The sequence below is a fragment of the Anabrus simplex genome, chromosome 5 (genome assembly GCF_040414725.1).
Source record: "Anabrus simplex isolate iqAnaSimp1 chromosome 5, ASM4041472v1, whole genome shotgun sequence".
In the NCBI taxonomy this organism is placed as follows: Eukaryota; Metazoa; Arthropoda; class Insecta; order Orthoptera; family Tettigoniidae; genus Anabrus; species Anabrus simplex.
This window is the reverse complement of record NC_090269.1, coordinates 368,531,544-368,551,939: the sequence shown is the minus strand read 5'-3', so window position 1 is coordinate 368,551,939 and position 20,396 is coordinate 368,531,544. Positions and strand designations below refer to the sequence as shown.

At 40.5% G+C, this 20,396-nt stretch overlaps 1 protein-coding gene across 1 annotated transcript in view; it reads left to right on the top strand.

The window, feature by feature from the left end:
* The window catches only part of LOC136874927 (centromere protein I), a 331,694-nt gene that overhangs the window by 173,888 nt on the left and 137,410 nt on the right, over window positions 1–20,396 (top strand). The window contains exon 10 of the mRNA XM_067148637.2: window positions 19,948–20,054. Coding sequence (XP_067004738.2) covers window positions 19,948–20,054 — 107 coding nt within the window. The remainder of the gene's footprint in view (window positions 1–19,947; window positions 20,055–20,396) is intronic.

Here is a 20,396-nt window from a genome sequence, read left to right as displayed (position 1 = left end):
AGGGCCTTGGCCTACCAAGCGACCGCTGCTCATCTCAAAGGCCTGCAGATTACGAGTTGTCGTGGGATCAGCACGATGGATCCTTTCGGCCGCTATTCTTGGCTTTCCAGACCGTGGCCGCCATCTCACCATTGGATAGCTCCTCAGTTGTAATCACGTAGGCTGAGTGGACCTCGAACCAGCCCTCAGATGCAGGTAAAAATCCCTGACCTGGCCAAGAATCGAACCCGGGGCCTCCAGGTAAGAGGCAGGCACGCTACCCCTACACAGTGGGGCTGGCTTAATTTCAGTATATAACATTAAAATTAAGCAATTGTTTGCCTCAGCATTTATTTCTAACAAGTTAACAACTGCTGTCGGCCACGTCATTTACACATTTATTAGGACAAATTGTTACCCTCCTTCATTTTGTATTTCCTTTTAGAGAATAGCAGTCGGTATTACTGATAGACTCCGACATTGCATTCGAATGTTGAGGATAGAGCTCACGAGTGTACACTTGCATAGGGAGAGAACGATGCTGCTCGATGGTAGATCTCATTTTGTAGCAAATATTTGTTTTCTTATTCAAACAGCGTCACCTGACAACTTGACTGTACTATACAGGGTTATTACAAATGATTTGAGAAATTCCAAAGCTCTACAATAACTTTATTATTTGACATATTGTTACAAGGCTTTGCACAGCCATAGAAAAACTATAATCAGGTTTGTCCCATACTCAGCGCAGCATGTCCCTATCAATGAATTTGAAAGCACAGTTGATGCGAGCTGGCGGTTCTGGCAGGTTAGTCGGGAGAGGAGGTGTAAACACCGAGTCTTTTATGTAACCCTACACAAAGAAATTGCATGGGGTTAGGTCAGGAGAGCATGGAGGCCATGACATGAATTGCTTATCATCAGCTCCACCACAACCGATCCATCGGTTTGGCAATCTCCTGTTTAAGAATTGACAAACATCAGCATGGAAGTGGGATGGAGCACCATCCTGTTGGAAGATGAAGTCCGTGCTGTCCTCTAGTTGTAGTATGAGCCAGTTTTCCAGCATGTCCAGATACACGTATCCTGTAACGAATTTTTCACAGAAGGAAAAGGGGCCGTACACTTTAAACCGTGAGACTGCACAAAACGCATTAACATTCATTGAATTTCAAATGTGCCTCACGATAGTGTGAGGATTCTCTACCCACCAAATTCGCACATTGTGTCTGTTCACTGCACCATTAACAAAAAATGTTGCTTCATCACTGAAGATAAGTTTCGTACTAAACTCTTCCTCTTCCATACACTGGTGCAACCGCGCCGAAAATTCAAGGCGTTTGACTTTGTCATCGGGAGTCAGGGCTTGTAGCAGTTGTAAGTGGTAAGGCTTCTGCTTTAGTTCTTTCTGTAAGATTTTCCAAATGGTTGGCTTTGGTATGTTCAGCTCTGCTTGCTCTCTCCGTCGACTTCTGTGGGCTACGCATGAAACTTGCCCACACGCGGTCAACTGTTGCTTCAGTCACTGAAGGCCGAACCGTTGATTATCCTCACAGAGGCATCCTGAAGCTTTAAACTGCACACACCATTGCTGAATGGAGTTAGCAGTTGGTGGATCTTTGTGGTACTTTGTCCTGAAGTTTAAAGTTAAAAACTTCATGATTGTTCCGTATTGAATAGAGAAATAAGATGATGTACAATATTATAGGGAAGGATCCACCTTTCAATACTACGTAGTAAGTTGAACTAAAAAGTAGTTACAACCTGTTTATTAGGACCGGTTTCAACACATTTCAAGTGTCATCATCAGCCAATTAGCGAAGAACGTAAAACAACTAATATATTGAACACAGGCAAAATATTAACATTGTATCATATCGTAGCAATTCAGTTAATGTTCAAAACACAATAATCACAGTCAAGAGAGTAAACAGAACATCACTATCTTGCGCCGAAAACAAATATAGTTGAAGTTCATAAGCAGATCAAGTATGCACTTATGTAAAGTCGTTGCTAGGCAGGTCTTGTAGGCATTTGTTTCTCCGGCCGAAGAGTAAAAGGTGACGTGAATGAAGTCTTAGGAAAACAGTGTAGGATTTAATTTCGTCAAATTCAAAGTGGATATATAGGTTTTAAAATAATTTAAAACGTTAAAAAAGAATAAAGCCAAATAAAAATATATTAAAAAATAGGAAGAAATAATGAAAGAAATACGAGGTTCAACTCGAAACAACTTGCCGTAGTAATTGATAAAGAAATGATAAATAGAGAAAGGGGGTGGGGAACGTTTATTAGAGGGTGGTGATGGTGGTTATTGTTATTAGAGGAAATACAATTGGGCAACAATCCTTTATATAACACTAATTCGAGGAAAAAAGAGGAAGAGATCCGACACTTCGAAAAATGAAGATATCGGTTAAAGGAAGACAAGGGCCACGAAGGGCGTGAAAATGAAAGACTCCCTAGCCCTCGCAAACCTAATAGCATCGGGGTCGGAAAAGAACAAGAGTTGACCAAGGGAGGTCGGACAGGATAGATGAAAGTGAGGAGCCTGGCACAAGTAAGTGGAAGCAATGCCAGGACTCAGCTAAGGGCCCCATGGTCGCCAACCCACGCTCCGAAGTTCAGAGCCCCTGGGGGGTGGAGGGTGGGAAGGAAAGAAAAATGGAAGGGATCCGATACTTCGATAAATGAAGATATCAGCCAAAGGAAGACAAGGGCCACGAAGGGCATGAAAATGAAAGACTCCCTAGCCCTCGGAAACCTAATAGCGTCGGGGTCGGAAAGGAACAAGAGTTGACCAAGGGAGGACGGACAGGATAGATGGAAGTGAGGAGCCTGGCACAAGTAAGTGGAAGCAATGCCAGGACTCAGCTAAGGGCCCCGTGGTCGCCAACCCACACTCCGAAGTTCAGAGCCCCTGGGGGGTGGAGGGTGGGAAGGAAAGAAAAATGGAAGGGATCCGATACTTCGAAAAATGAAGATATCAGCCAAAGGAAGACAAGGGCCACGAAGGGCGTGAAAATGAAAGACTCCCTAGCCCTCGGAAACCTAAAAGCGTCGGGGTCGGAAAGGAACAAGAGTTGACCAAGGGAGGTCGGACAGGATAGATGAAAGTGAGGTGCCTGGCACAAGTGGAAGCAATGCCAGGAATCAGCTAAGGGCCCCGTGGTCGCCAACCCACGCTCCGAAGTTCAGAGCCCCTTGGGTGGGGAGGGGGGAACTAAGGTGGATCAAGGGGGGTGTTGCGGAAGGGGAAAGTGGCATGAGAGGGTATTGTGTAGATTGTGAAAGATTGATTCCTTATTTGTTGACTTCAGGTTATTTAAAAAGGAGATGAGAAAATCGAAAAGGGCATTGGGTTTCTCAGAAATATCATTCAGATTAAGATTTGGATTGAAAAACTGGTCAAGGTGTATAAAACAGTTTTCGGTGATGTCTAGGAGAGGGCCTTTATTTAGAGTGCTGAGAATTTCAATATCCTGGTTTATTGTAGTGAAAGTATGTTTTGTGTCATGTATGTGTTGTCCCACTGCCGAAAATCTGTTGTGCTTTATTGCATTAACGTGTTCAAAGTACCTAATTTTGAAGTTGCGACCAGTTTGACCTATGTAAGAAGAATTACAGTTGTGGCACTTAAAACGGTATATGCCTGATTTAGAAAAGACACTTGTTCTATTTAAGGAGTGGGAGTTATGTAATAATTCAAGGTTTCTATTATTAGTTCGAAAAGAAATCATGGTATTGTGTTTTTTGAAGACATTAGCTATACTATAGGTATTTGTATTGAATGTGAATGTGGTGTAAGCAGCTGGTTTGGGAATATCTTTTAAGAGTGTTGTGTTAGGGCGGTGTCTAAATTTGTTAATGATTTGTTCAATAAAATAAGAGTTATAACCGTTAAATTTGGCAATAGAGCGGATGATGTTTAGTTCTTTATTTAAGTTTTCCTTTGATAGCGGAATTTTGAAGGCGCGGTTAACCATACTGTTGTATGAAGCACGTTTATGTGACTGTGGGTGAAAAGAGTCTTGTTTTATGGTATTAGCTGTATGTGTGGGTTTTCTATAAATCATATATGATAATGAGGAAGGTAATCTGTTTATTGTTATGTCCAGAAAATTAATTGATTTGTTTGATTCTGTTTCAAGAGTGAATTTAATATGTGGATCAATTTTATTGAGGCTGTTAAGAGTAGAAGCTGCATTGAAAACTCTATCATCCAGTATAACAAATGTGTCATCCACATATCTAGCCCAAAATAATACATGTTTAAAGTCGTCATTGTTATCAATGAAACTGTGTTCTAAAAAGTCTAGGTATATTTCTGCAAGGATCCCCGAGGCTGGAGAACCCATAGCCAAACCATCTTGTTGATAAATTATATTGTCGAAGATGAAGAAGTTGTTAGTAACTACTAATTTTAAGAGGGTCATAAAATCATTAATTTCAACTTTGCTTAAGCAACTATATGTATTTAAGTTATTTTCAATAATAGGAAATAATTTTTTGATATTAATACTGGGATACATATTGACAATATCGAAAGAGTGTAGAGAATGGTGTGGTTGGATTTTAAAATTATTTAATTTCTCAACTAGTTCTATGGTGTTTTTTTACAGACTTATTCGATAAAAATTTGTAATTATTCTTAAGAAATTTATGAATGAATTGTGCTAATTTGTAAAGTGGGCTGGGTCTGTAATTAATAATTGGTCGAATAGGGACGTCAGTCTTATGAATTTTAGGGAGAGATTTAGCGATTGGTAGGCCTGGATTCATGCTTAATAATTTTGTTTTTTCATGTTCAGTAAATAAGAAAGAAGAGTTCTTAAGGGTTTGTTTTAGGAGACGTTGAATTTGTTGGGTAGGATCTTTCTTTGTTATAGAAAAGGAATTATTACTGAAGAAATTTTTGGTTTTCTCGATATAATCAACTTTATCCATTATTACTGTAGTGTTACCTTTGTCAGCTTTTGTGATAATGAGGTTCTGGTCTTTAATTTTCTTTTTAAGGTTAAGAATGTGTTTACGTTCAACGAAGGGAACAGTGTTGCTATTATCATTAGATGTGTAAATCTTATTAAGTTTTCTTTTTACATCAAGTCTAATTTCGTCCTGTAGTTCTAAAGGCATTTTTTTTTATAGCTAATTCAGATTCAGTGATTGTATTAAAAACACTGTTATTGTGTGTATTTTTATTTAAGTTAGGCCAGTTATGTTTAGGGCACACGAGGGCGAAACGCAGGCAACCAAGAATGAGTTGGCTGGAAAATTTATAATGTCCAATAACGGACCATTATATTGGTATTATAAATTCATTCATTCGGGACAAATATTTTAGGTTCCCTATGGGAATCAACATCTACATCATTTGATGGCCAGGCAGGCATCTATTTTTGGAAATGAGACATAGCTCTCATAGTGCATTGGCATTGCTGGTGGCTTCAAATAGCCTATGCAGTGGCCTCCACGGTATGCACTAGCCTTGCGTCTTGGGTGGTGTGCTAAGTCCCAACTGACGAGCCTAACTTAGCACCCGAGGGCGAAACGCAGGCAACCAAGAATGAGTTGGCTGGAAAATTTATAATGTCCAATAACGGACCATTGTATTGGTATTATAAATTCACTCATTCGGGACAAATATTTTAGGTTCCCTATGGGAATCAACATCTACATCATTTGATGGCCAGGCAGGCATCTATTTTTGGAAATGAGACATAGCTCTCATAGTGCATTGGCACTGCTGGTGGCTTCAAATAGCCTATGCAGTGGCCTCCACGGTATGCACTAGCCTTGCGTCTTGGGTGGTGTGCTAAGTCCCAACTGACGAGCCTAACTTAGCACACGAGGGCGAAACGCAGGCAACCAAGAATGAGTTTGCTGGTCAATTTATAATGTCCAATAACGGACCATTATATTGGTATTACCCATGCATATGTTTTCATATTTGTTGATTGGTGTTTTTCACACCATTCAGTGCACTTGTTATTCTATAAACCCCAGCAGAAAAGATTTTCATATTCGTTCTCTCGTGTTTTTCACACCTTTTAATACTTTCCTCTCATCTTGAGAAATGGTAGATATAGTTTTCACTGTACCCACGGACACACAACGTAAAATGCCTTCATGTCAGAAAGAATTGCATCTAGTTTTCCCATATCCCTGTTGGATAGTTTTTATTTGTATATTCAGTAGTAAGTTTTCTCGCTTAACACGTTCATTTTTGTTGTCCCCTGCAGAAGTGTCTTAACGAGGTTTTACTGTTATTTGTTTTCTTGATGACTGTATTGTACAAATGTATCAGGTCGAAGGATTTAATTTGATGTTTTGGCACCGCTGGAAGAAGATAGCAGTAGCTCTCGAAACATGTACGGTATCTGTATATATATATATATATATATATATATATATATATATATATATATATATAACTGGATGTTGGTATATTTGTAATTAATAGACTCAAAAACTACTGGACCAATATTGCTGAAATTTTCACAGTTCTTATTACATCTGAGAGGGATTATGAGGTGGTTTGAACGAAATTGGATAGGTAGTTTTATTGTTATGAGTAATTTTATATAATTTTATTAAATTGCAAAGCCGCACCAAGGTTGAATCGACTTGATGGATAAATTGTTGCTAGGCGACAGCAGCTTATGCTGTATCCTGATAGTCCGTTAAGAAATGGTGTATATAGGAGGATGGGAACACGTCACCATGGTTTATAAAGTACCATCCCTTGCTAGGAGCTTCATGAATGACCGTGGCTGTTATTTGAAAATAGCAATCCAACATGCCATGATCCAGACGTACTTTCAATATATAGGACCAACTTTGTTAGGTCTGCCCAGTTTGAAGAATGTAGCTATCTATTAGATGTGTAAAATATTTAAGAAACTGTGAAACATATAGAATATCAATAGTGGAATGACACGAGTTATCACCCACTCCTAACGAAGAGCAACTGGGGGTTCCCAATGAGCAAAGGCGAGTCTGTGTCATCTATCTATAGATCTATATACATCAATGTCATTGTATGTGGATATTTATGTATTGCATTTCCTAAACTACTGGAGCGATTTCAACCAAGCTTGGTAAACTCGTGACTTAGTATCAGAAGACAAACGTTGTGGGGCAAAGACACCACAAGCACACTTAAATGTGAGTGGGGGGGGGGGGGGGGGGGGGTGAGGGGCTGATTTATAAAAATAATCAATAATAGCATCGAATCCATATTCGGGGTTGCTGCGATGAATAGTGACACTCCGGATATTTGAAAGTGATGAATAGTGACACTCCAGATTTTGTATCCCTTAGGGGTGGGGGTCAAGGGGGAGATATAAAAGTAATCGAAGATAGTGTTTAATCCATTGCTTTTGGGGTTGATGAGATGAACAGTGACAATCTGGATTTTTAAAGTTCAATTTTAGCCTCGTTTGGGGCGGGGGAGCGAGTGAGATATAAGAATAATCGAAAATAGTGTCTATTCCATAGTTTTTGGGGTCGCAGAGATGAATAGTGACACTGCGGATTTATTAAAGTCCTATTTCAGCCCCCTTTGGGCTGGGGACGAGGTGGAGTGAGATATAAAAATAATCGAAAATAATGTTGAATCCATAGTTCTCAGTGTCGCTCCAGACTTTTTATCACTTATGGGTGGGGGTCGAAGGGGGTGATATGAATCAAAAATAGTGTTGAATCTATAGTTTTCGCGGCCGCTAAGGTGAAGAGAGTAATCCCGTATTTTAAAAAATCCTATTTCAGCCCCCTTTGAAGTGGGAGCGAGGGTGGGAGTGAGATAAATATAATAAAAAATAGTGTCGAATCCACAGTTGTCTGGGTCGCTGAGATGAATATCGACACTTCGGATTATTTAAAGTCCGATTTCAGCCCTGTTTAGGGTGGGGGCGAGGGGGAGTGAGATATACAAATAATTGTAAATAGTTTTCAATCTATAGTTTTTGCAGTCGCTGAGATGAATAGTGACACTATGGATTTTTTAAAGTCCAATTTCTTCCCCCTTTGAGGTGGGTGGCGAGGGGGGAGTGAGATATAAAAATAATCAAAAATAGTGTCGAATCCATAGTTCTCTGGGGCATTGAGATGAATAGTGACACTCCGGACTTTTTATCCCTTACAGGTAGGGGTCGAGGAAGGGGAGAGGTATAAAATAGTCGAAAATAGTTTTGAATCCACAGTTTTTGGGGTCACTGAGATAAATAGTTACACACCGAGTTTTCTGAAGTCCATATTCAGCACCCTCTGGGGTGGGGTATGAGGGGGGAGCGACACATAAAAATAATCGAAAATAGTGTCGAATCCATAGTTTCTGTAGTCGCTGAGATGAATAGTGACACTCCGGATGTCGTCTAAGTCCAAGTTAAGCTCCAATCGGCAGGGGCGAGAGAAGGGATGAAGAAATAAAAATGTCCAAATGACCATATATTATGGATGTTTATATGTTGTTCCTGCATATGTGTCAATTAAACTTGGTAAAAAATATTATAGACTATCTGGAAAAAATACTGTGGGGGCAAGGCACCCCTAGAAGCCTTAAAGAACGGGGAAAAATATAATTATAACTAAAAACGACCTATATTAGTGTTGAATCCATACTTCTCTGGACTACGGGAAAGATTTCAACCGAACATGGCACACTTATGACTTACTTCCAGGAGACAAACTGCGAGGAGGTATGGTAACCCTAGCACCCCTAGGGGTGACGTGGGAGGGGCTGAGATGTAAAAGTAATCGAAAATAGGGTCGAATCCATAGTTTCCATGGTCGCTAAGAAGAATAGTGACACTCCGGACGTCGCTGAAGTCCATCTTCAGTCCCCATCAGCATGGAGATGAGAAGGGATGGAAAGGAAATTGCCCAAAACGACTGAAATTACGGATATGTAAGTGTTTCCAACATAGCCCTCATACAAAATTGGTACACATATTTCTTACTATCTAAAAAAATACTGTTGCGTAAAACACCCCTAGCAGTCATAGCGAAGGTGGTGAAATATGAAAATAAACGAAAATGGCTGATATTAATGTCGAATACCATTGTTTACGAGGTCGCTGAGTTGAACTGTTGAACTGGATGGTTAAGTCTTACATATGGGTGTATGTGGATATGTTCCAGAATGGCTCTCAACGAATCTTGGTACACATATGACTTACCATCTGGAAGAATAATACTAGGGAGATAAAACATACCATCCCCCGGTGGGGGTGGGGAATGGGAGGAGATGGTATTTCAAAATAATAGAAAATAACTGATATTAAGTCTAATCCAACGTTTATGTGTCGCTGAGTTGTGACGCTCTGAATACCATTTAAGTCCACGTTCAGCCTCCATTGAGACGGGAGGAGAATGGGGTTTGATAATAAATAGTCTAAAATGACCAAGATTAGTGTTGAATCCACTGCTTTTGGAGTCACAAGGCTGATTGGTGACAATCTCAAAGAGAGTTGAAATCGTGTAGATCATGTCTATAACGCAACTAATACATACAAGTAGTTACCCCTTATTAATATTTTGAAAGGATTGAATACTTCCCAGTCAATTCAAGCTTCCACAAGGATAACTTCGGAACGTGGGTTGGCGACCACGGGGCCCTTAGCTGAGTCCTGGCATTGCTTCCACTTACTTGTGCCAGGCTCCTCACTTTCATCTATCCTGTCCGACCTCCCTTGGTCAACTCTTGTTCTTTTCCGACCCTGATGCTATTAGGTTTGCAAGGGCTAGGGAGTCTTTCATTTTCACGCCCTTCGTGGCCCTTGTCTTCCTTTAACCGATATCTTCATTTTTCGAAGTGTCGGTTCTCTTCCTCTTTTTTCCTCGAATTAGTGTTATATAAAGGATTGTTGCCCAATTGTATTTCCTCTAATAACAATAACCACCACCACCACCACCATCACCACCCTCTAATAAACGTTCCCCACCCCCTTTCTCTATTTATCATTTCTTTATCATTTACTACGGCAAGTTGTTTCGAGTTGAACCTCGTATTTCTTTCATTATTTCTTCCTACTTTTAATATATTTTTATTTGGTTTTATTCTTTTTTAACATTTTAAATTATTTTAAAACCTATATATCCACTTTGAATTTGATTGTGTTTTGAACATTAACTGAATTGCTACGATATGATACAATGTTAATTTTTTGCCTATGTTCAATATATTAGTTGTTTTAAGATCTTCGCTAATTGGCTGATGATGACACTTGAAATGTGTTGAAACCGGTCCCAATAAACAGGTTGTAACTACTCTTTAGTTCAACTTACTACGGAGTATTGAAAGGTGGATCCTTCCCTATAATATTGTACATCTTCTTAAAGTTTTACTTGACGATTAAATAATCAAAAACTTGAAATCAAACACATCTAAATAACTATAAAGCTTCATAATAGATGTTAAAAATCAATATCCCAAAAAGTGAATTCTATAAAAATTCACTTCACACATAACTAACTATTTTTGCTAGGGGCTTTATGTCGCACCGACACAGATAGGTCTTATGGCGACGAACTATTAATACTAATCTTGAAAGTAAACATTCAAAAACCAGTCGGGCAAGGCCGGGTACTACAACTAGTATAATTATAAAATGTAGAGTATTGACAAGACGGAAAAGTGTATCATAGAAATTGCTTGTAAGTGGCACCGCAATGTGAGAAACACTGTAGATCTGCGTTACGTGCGTGTATTACCCTGTGTGGGTAGGGGAAACAGATGAAGAATACACTCATGGTATCCCCTGCCTGTCAAAAGGGGCGACCCAGTGATGATTGAATTAGAACCATGAAACTACTTGTGGTTAGTACCATCATGTGGGGAGCACCATGGGTCGCTTTACTTGCAAGTAGTTCCACTATGTTAGGTACAAAATATGTTTGTGATTAGTAACAGCAGAGGGCGGTTCACTGTGGGTTTCCAGTACCTGTGATTAGTACCGCTATATGCGGAACATCACGGGCATACGTTGCCTGTAATTTGTACCATTATGTGAGAAACACCACAGGTCTGTGTGTTGCCTGTGATTAGTACCACTACATGAGTGACACCGTTGTTCTGCGTTGCCTGTGATTAGTACACTTATGTAAGATGCACCATGGGTTTGCATTGCCTACGAATGGTGCCATTATGTGAGAAACACCATAGGCCTGCATTACCTGTGCGACGTACAATACTTGTGAGTGCGTAGTACCATAATATTTGGAACACTGTGAGTTTATGCTACTTTTGATTAGGACCACAACTTGAGAAATACCATGGTTCTACTTTACTAGCGATAAGTACCATTGTGAGGGGCCATTAACATGGGATTTTGAATCCAATCATCAATTCAGGATTGTGCTTTGGAAGCAGTCCCTCGGTCAGTAATATAGTTTCTGGGAAGGTGACGCATTACGGGTTGGATTCATTCATTCATTATTCATTATTTATTTACCATAAACCTTTACAGTATCTATGGAAGGCCAGGGGAAAAGGACAAGCCCCGTACACGTAGTGCCCCCTGACCTTTGAAATAATTACCTAATCCTAAAGTAAAACAGTCATATACACTATTTACAGGTAAAGTAACAAAGTATAGCCTAATATATACCTATTTCTCTTTTATACAACCTTTCACTCCTTCATTCATTCTTCCATATATTCACATGCATTTTCTCACCGTATGTGCTTCCTAACGTAACATTTAACTATATTTACATTTCTACATTTAATGTTGGCGGGTAGATCGTTCCAAAGCCGCGCTGAACGAGCAAAGAAACCTAGTTTGTAGGACTCAGTTCGCGCAAAGGGAGGTATGAGACACACCCCTTTGCCTCTACAGACGGAGCTGTAAGATAAGGAGAGTCGAGGGAATGGTGAAAGGTGAATAGCCCCTGTGAAGGACTTGTGTAAGAAGGTGATGTTGCATTGTTTACACAAGGAGGCGATTGACGGGAGGGAAGACGGGCAGCTGTTCTTGTTAATTAGTCGTTCAGCGCAATGTTGGATTCCTTCTAGTTTGTGAAGGTTAGCTGCAGTGGTAGGGTGCCATGCAGGTAAACCATACGTTAGTATAGGTCTCACTAGTGTCAGGTAAGCCGTCCGTATAGCATTCGACTTGCAACCACGGAGGCTTCTGTGCATAAAACCGAGCACCCTGGCAGCTTTGCATCTCACTTCCTCTGTTTGTGCGTTCCATTTTAGTTGTTCAGAAATGGTTATTCCTAACAAATGCATAGTTTTAACTTGCTCAATATGTACATTATTAATGGTATATATACATTCTACTGGGTGTCGAGACCTACTTAACCTAATGTATTTACATTTGCCAGCATTAATGCTGAGACTGTTGACGTAACACCACACCGCTATAGTGTCCAAGTCCGACTGTAACCTCAGACAATCCTCTGCACATTGTATATCCCTGTACATTACGGTGTCATCAGCGTACTGAGCTATGGTTGAGGTCACACATTTAGGTAAATCAGAGACAAATGCATTAAATAATAAAGGTCCGAGGACGGTGCCTTGACATACTCCTGAGGTTACTTTAACGGTCGATGATCGAACTCCATCAAACACAACACGTTGTGTTCGACCCTCGAGAAATGACCGCAACCATGCCAGTACACTTCCCCTAACATTCATCTGTCTTAATTTTAACAAAAGTCGTTCATGAGGGATTTGGTCAAAAGCTTTAGCCCAGTCCAAAGCCACACAGTCAACCTGAACAATTTTAGATTTCTCCAGAGAGAACTGCCACTCATCAATAACCTTTGTTAATAAAGTATTACAGGATCTTCCTGGAAGAAAACCGTGCTGGCTTTCACTTAGCAGATTACCTTCCCGGAAGTATTCCTGTGTATTAGAGGCTACCAGTCGTTCCATACATTTACATACGTGGGATGTGAGAGACACTGGCCGATAGTTGTCAAAGAGTGCTTTGTCCCCTTTCTTGAAAATCGGAACTACATCAGGACACTTCCAATCTTGGGGTAGTGATCCACAGTGAAGCGACAGGTTGAATAGTTCACAGAGAGATGGTGCCAGTGACTCAGCGCAGTCTCGGAGTATACGGCTGGGTATTTCATCAGGGCCGCTCGCCGCATGGGGTCGAATCCTCTTCAAACTTGCTAGTACCTCAAGTTCCGAGAAGTAGAGGCTGGTGAGAGAGAGGGGTGGTATGGGTGTGTTGTTTATATACATGTCCCCAGCAGATTGTGCCTGGGAGAAATTCTCTTTAAATTTGTCACTGAAGGCTGAGGCAATGTCTGCGGGCGTGGAGATGGATTTCCCATTAGCTTGAAAGGAGCTTGGTGCAGCGCTGCCACAGTTCCTTTTTAGCAGCTTCCACAGCTCTTTGGTATCTGAGCAAGCCTTGTGAATGTACTGATCGTAAGCCTCCTTGATCCTATTCTTAGTGTCTTTGCGTGCGGATTTGTACTTATCCCACGCTTGTTCCGTTTGACATTGTTTCCACTTTTTGTACAGATTGTTCCGTTTCCTTATTAACTTCAAAAGTTCTTTCTTAATCCACGGGGCTTTCTTCTCTCTTTTTAAAGTGCATTTCGGTACAGTTTGGTCAACGCACCAGAAAAATGTATTTTTCCAGGCGAGCCACAAAGAGTCTACATCACAGGTTGATAAGGAGGTTGGAGTGGGTAGATGATTCAGTAGTAAGGTGGAGAGGGATTTCCAGTCAGCTTTCCTGAAGTTATATTGAGGCCTGGATTTGTTTTTGACAGGTTTTCTGCAATCTAGGGTAGCTAGAGTCGCTTGAATGGCGTGGTGATCACTGAAACCGGGTATGACTTCAACTCGAGATACTGAGGAGGGATGATTGGTGAGAAATAGATCTAATATAGAACGGGATATTTTGGCGATACGTGTTGCTTCTAAAACAAGCTGTTCTAGAAAGAGATCGTAGAACGCGGTTAGGAATATGTCTGCCAATGGATTTCCAGGGATGGGAGCGGAATCACGGGTCCATATTATGTCCAGATTAAAGTCGCCTGTGAGGTAGATGGCATTGTTCTTGTGCTGAATGAGTTTCATTCGTCTTAGAGATTCCAGTAATCCTTCATTTATACAGGGCTTGGATTTCGGAGCCCGATATATGCTACCTATCAAGAATTTGTTGCCCCTACATGTCACCTCCACCCATAGAGCTTCACTGTCAGTTTCCAAGTATCCAAGTCGGATTGGTTGTAATTCCAGTCGTATAGCCAGGAGAACACCCCCTCCAGATGTCCAGGTTCTATCCTTCCTGAATAACAAGTATGGTTGTGGAAATACTTCACTGTCATAAGTAGCACTGCTCAACCACGTTTCACAGACACTTACTATTGATGGTTCAATACTTGCCAGTGATGTTCTTATCTCCTGCTGTCTCCTATAACCCATTATACTACGGGTATTAAATGAGAGAATGGGGATGTTTCGGGAGCCCTGTACACTGGTAACTGAGTCATTACTATTTACAGAGTTATTTACATAATTTACTTTGTCTGGAACTTTGAAGAACGAGTCCGATGGTACCGGGAGACAACACTTCCAGCACTGCCAAGACGAAAGGCCATGTTTAACTGTATGGTAATCAGATGGAGAGATTTTCGCGCAGGTCTTATGCGTCGACATTTCACACGACACACACTTCACGTACAGCTGATTGATGCGGCTCTTAGAACAAGAAATATGACATTCTATGTTACATTTCTGTTCAGAGGTCCTGGATTTGTTTCTACATCTCCACACGCGGCTATGGTAAGGAGAATGAGGTGAAATGTAGAAGAGGGTGGTCTGGCAACCATGCGCCTCGCTTGAAGCGCACTGCCAGTACCAGCGGTCACGTACACATTTTCACTGGCGCACCATGTTAAGCACGATATTTTTACAATTTTTCACAATTAGCAAGTTCTCTTGGAGGATTGAACCGTTAGGACACTCACTGAACACCACACCATTAAAGATCACTTTGTTATTTCCACACGTGACGCGTTTAACCACTATAAACAAGAAGAAAATACGGAGCACTTGGAACACTACATGTCGACCCGCCACCATCTTTCAATCAATGGTCCACTGATTGTTTTAAATTGACATTCATCCTTCATTCTTTATAATCACTTTTGAATTCTGGTCAGTGGATGAATTATGTACTCTTAAATTGTCATTACATTTTGTCTCATTTCGTACCATTAGGTTCTAATGACCTAGATGTTAGGCCTCCTTAAACAACAAGCATCATTACATGTGCCTATTACCTTACCTGCGAGTTGTACCATAATGTGTAGAATACCACAACTCTACGTTTGTTTTGATTAGTACTGCAACATGGCAAATAGCATCGTTCTACTATCCTAGCGATAAGTACCATTACAAAGGGTCGATGACCTGCATTTTGGGCCCCTTTTGACAACAAGGATCATCGATTCTGGATTGTGCTTTAGAAGCAGTCCCGTGGTCAGTAATACTATTGTTTTACGATAATGTCTGGGAATGTGGGGCATTGCAGGTCCGATCCACTGATTGTTTTAAATTCATATTTACCCATTCATTCTTCGTCATCACGTTTTGGATTCTGGTCAGTGGATGATTTTGGATTTTTAAATTGTCATTGCATTTCGTCTTATATCGTACCATTACGGGCTGATGACTTAGATGTTAGGCCCCTTTAAACAACAAACGTCATCATCACACAATTAATTTATGAACATAAATTTAAGTACCAACATGTTAGATGAGCTACTGTTGCATGATCGGTTCAAACAACCACAGCAAAGACTGGATTGGGACTGACGCTCCTTGTAGCTGTAGGCAGACATGCTATCACGCTCCATAGTCTGGGGTCATGAAGTTAAGTTTTCTACCAAATTTTTACCCAGGCCAGTTATTGGCAGTGTGTCGTGTACTCAATGTGCCTGAGAACGTTAATATAAATTCCTTATGGTGGGATTTACAAACGTACTGAAGAGTGACATAAATGTGCTATCCAGGTTTCTTGAGTATGTGCTTGATAGGACATGAACTGTGACTTTGGAATAATGGCATAATAACCAGGGTAAACCCGCTAGAGAGGGGTGTCTTAACCAGTTTCAACTGTACCTTGTACACTACTCAAAAAAAAAAAATAGTATCACAACTTTGGGATGAACTAGCAAACACACATGCTGTTTCACATCCATGGTGCTCTGCAGGATTGTTTGTTTACCTCTTGGTGACATTAATTTGGTGGAATATTGAAGTCAAGTGTATAACCCTTCAGTCGTAGCAGTTATCTTTGTGACCGCACCCCAGACAGGAGAGGCTTATGATGTATGGCATGGTCTGTCAAACCTCTGTATGCTGTCATATTGGTAAGCAGCAACAGGCAGGATAGAGTTCAAGACGTGGGAAGGCTTTTATCATCAGAACAAGTCACATGTGCAGTAACCCTCCTGCAGGAAGTGACGTACTCGGCATTACATGGCAGAACGGTTTGGATTGTCTCAACCAGTCATATGCAGGTTGGGCCAGCGATATCAAGAACTACATACTGTCAAACGCCGACCTGGTTCAGGGAGAAAACGAAAAACTGCTAGCTGGGAACCAATTTCTTCGTTTATAGGTCCTCCGAAATTGCCGCAGTACAGCCAGGAACCTACAAGGTGAGCTAATTAATGCACATGAGACTGTCGTTAGTACAACACAGTCCACAGTAGACTAAGAGAAGGTCAACTCAATTCCCGGAGACCGCTTAAAGTTCCCTGGTTAACCCCTCATCACCAAAGATGTGCTGTCTGCAGTTTGCACAACAGCATGTCAACTGGCAGCTCCGACACTGGACTCCAGTATTCTTTGCCGATGAATCCAGATTCCAACTTTCTGGGTCAGATGATTGTATCAGAAGCATGCCACGCTGGTGTGCTGCAGTGCTACGAGCCCGAGGTGGGAACACAGAGTACTTCTAAAGTGTTAAGTGCAAGTTTCAGTTTGTTTTCAGTTGCATTCAAGTGCTGTGACTTTCAGTTTTAGACTACATTGTCCATTTAGGACAATCAAGTGTAAATGTGTGTATTTTTTGTTCATTTTTGGTTTCTGTACAAATAAAGGAACATGTTTGGGTTCTGTATAATTTACGTCTGCAAAATAGTCACACAAGATATTACAGCTGACAAAAAGTGTTTCTTTATGTGAGCTGTGTATATCCAATGGTGCATCTCTGTTCCATAGTAGAATTTGTACGCTGTGATGGAAAGCACTCCCGTGGATCGTGACACACCCACAACATTGATCACCTTTATTCCTTTCTGCACTTATCCTCTGGTACGATTATTGCTTTGTTCTCACCATAATATCGAGTTGATTCCATACTTTATCTCACCGAGCGAGTTGGCTGCATTGTTTGGGTGACATAGCTGTGAGCTTGCAGATGGAAGATGGTGACTTTGAACACTACTTATTATAGCCTTGAAGAAGGATTTCTGTGGTCTCCCATTTTCACACCAGGCAAATGCTGGGGCTATAATTTAATTCAGGCCATGGTCACTCCTTTCCCATTCCTAGCTTTGTCCCATCTTATCACCACCATAAGAGCTGTTTGAGTCAGTACAACATAAAACCAATAGCATACTTTGTGAGCTGGGCTGAGTCGCTCAGGCGATAGAGCGCTGGCCTTCTAAGCCCAACTGGCAGGTTCGATCCTGGCTCAGTCTGGTGGTATTTGAAGGTGCTCAAATACGTTAGCCTCATGTTTGTGGATTTACTGGCACGTTAAACAACTCCTGCAGGAAAAATTCTGGCACCTCGGTGTCTCTGAAAACTGTAGAAGTAGTTAGTACAACCTAAAATCAATAACATTGTTATGATCATCACACTTTGTGTCCACATAAAAATGGGCCCATATCATTTGTGTGTTCAACCTTGCTATTTTTTTTTTTCCACAAGGGTTATCAATGTGATTCATCTGTAATTTTAATAGCAAAACATGTGCTACGATAAAGGATTGGCACCTTGGAGGAGGAGGTGGTAGTAGTAGTAGAACCTCTTATACCGTGTGCAGACGTCCAGCTACCTCTGCCGGGTTTGAACCTGCTATCTTGTGATCTAATGGCCGACACTTTACCACTGATCCACAGAGGCAGCTATTGGAGGAGGTGTTAAATTGATATTAATATAGGTTTTTCCACGCTGGAGTAACGCATGAGAGAGCTTTTTGTTTACTGAAATCCTGACGTCATTGTTTGGATGTTTCTATAAAGAACATGACAGGAGTGTTATTTTTATTAATATCCTAAGCAAGCCCTTTGATTAGTGAAATATTTATTGCAGAAAACTGAATATTGATTAATTGTTTGTCTATTTAATGTAAGGTACTTTGTATTGTGTTGTTACTTTACAACTTAATTGACATGTACTGGTATTTATATTTTTACACTTTGAACTAACCACAGTCCAGATAGCAAATATGCTGTAATTACTCATGAGTATTTAATACTTTCTTCTATTTTTCTTTTCCTTTTCAACTTTCAAATTGACCACTTAGAATCATGCTACAATTTTAGTCTTTCACCTTTGTCTGAATTTTCTGCTTTCTCCAGTACTCCTTCATGCATTTGCTGAACTGCTGCCTTTGCTCTTAGGTTCACGCTTTTCCAGTCTTTGTAAATCTTCTTTTGACTTGAAACCCTTCCAAATTTTGTACTCTGCTCTGAAACGTACTCCTTTCTAGCATTAGGACCTCAGGGTGTTAGACTTTTCAAGGTCTTTCCGAGCTTCTTTGATCCTTGCAGTAGCCTTCTTTTCCCAGAGGTAGTTGAGTAGCTGTTTTGTTAGTCTCTTGTTGTCTATTCTGTACCAGTGTTCCTGAAATGTCATCCTCCTCCACCTCTTCTTCCTCATGGTCACTGAGATTCTGTCCCATTCTGGTAGACATCTTTGTTGCTCTGAGGTTTCCAACCATCTTCAGCCATGAATTTCCTAAGGATTCTATTTTCTAGGATCTCCAACTTCTCTGACCTGTAGTTCACTGAAAGGCATTCGCTGATGTATAGGCATTCTGTTTTGACCACAGTATTGCAGTGCCTTATTTTGGTGTTTCACTTCTTGTTTTAGATGTTTTTTGCTGACCCATATGCTCTTTTTATTTTTGAGTCTACCACAGCTTTTTTTATAATTTGTTCTTTTATCATCTCGCTGAGGTACCTTATCCTCTTAAACCATCCTATTTCTGTTTTGGAGAATTTCAGTTCATGTTTGTCATTCATCATCCTGAGTCAGTTCTGATGATCATTTCTAGGAGGTTGATTTGAATGACTGCTTCCTTCACACTTTCCGAGAGTATTGCAGAGTCATCCGCTAAGGCCAGGCAGTTGATTTTAATCCTTCCTTCCTTTATTCCCTGAGCAGATCACCCTTATTTGTTGATTGTCAAGTTCTGAGTTCCAAATTCTCACTGTCTGTCACTCCTGTCTTGATTGGGACCGTTCTTCCATGAACTTCACCTTGGGGGTTGTGTCTCTTAGATTCTCCTTGGTTATGTTTGCCAATTTGTTTTTGACCCTGAAATCACTGATGATCCTATTCAAGGTCTCTCTGTCCCCTGAGTCAAAGACTTCTTTAAATCTATGGAAAACACCACGATTTTCTTTGCACTCAGTATTCTGTGATGGATTATTGATTTCAAGTTGAAGATTTGCTTGACACAGGTGCAACCTTTCCAGAACTCACCTTGGTATTCCCTCAGTTGTTTATTGAGGGTCTCCTCTTTTATGTTCAAAAGCATATTTAATCCCTTCTATAAATGATTTTCTTTTTATATTTTATTTTATGGAGCTATAAAAATTATGATCATGATCACAAATCAGCACTCATATAAATACAAGATTTATTTTAAATTTATATCATTGATCTCTAACAAACATCTTAGTGTTGATTTGTATCACTTACCATCTTGAATGGCCTTGTTTTAATCCATGTAATGTCTTCTCCAGAACTCAATGAATGTATCCTCTTTCCTCTGAGGACATACTTCCGGGTTTCGTTAATAGACAAGAAGTGTGCTATCATCAGAATGCTTGGAAGAATGCTACGAAATCTGGTGAGTTGTGTTAAATGCATTTATATGCATAAATATAGGAGAATATATGTTAATGCATTTCCTATGAAATGAGGAACAACAATTGGTATTGGTTTAGTTAAACAGTATGTCAAAGTAATTTATATCAGAACGCTCTAAAGACCACATAATATCATACTTGGTAAGTGTGGAATAAAGACTTAATATGTGTTGTTATGAAATGAAATGAAATGGCGTATGGCTTTTAGTGCCGGGAGTGTCCGAGGACATGTTCGGCTCGCCAGGGGCAGGTCTTTTGATAGTTAAAATTTCCGAGCCTGCCGGGAATCGAACCCAGGACCCCTGTGACCGTCATGACTGTAC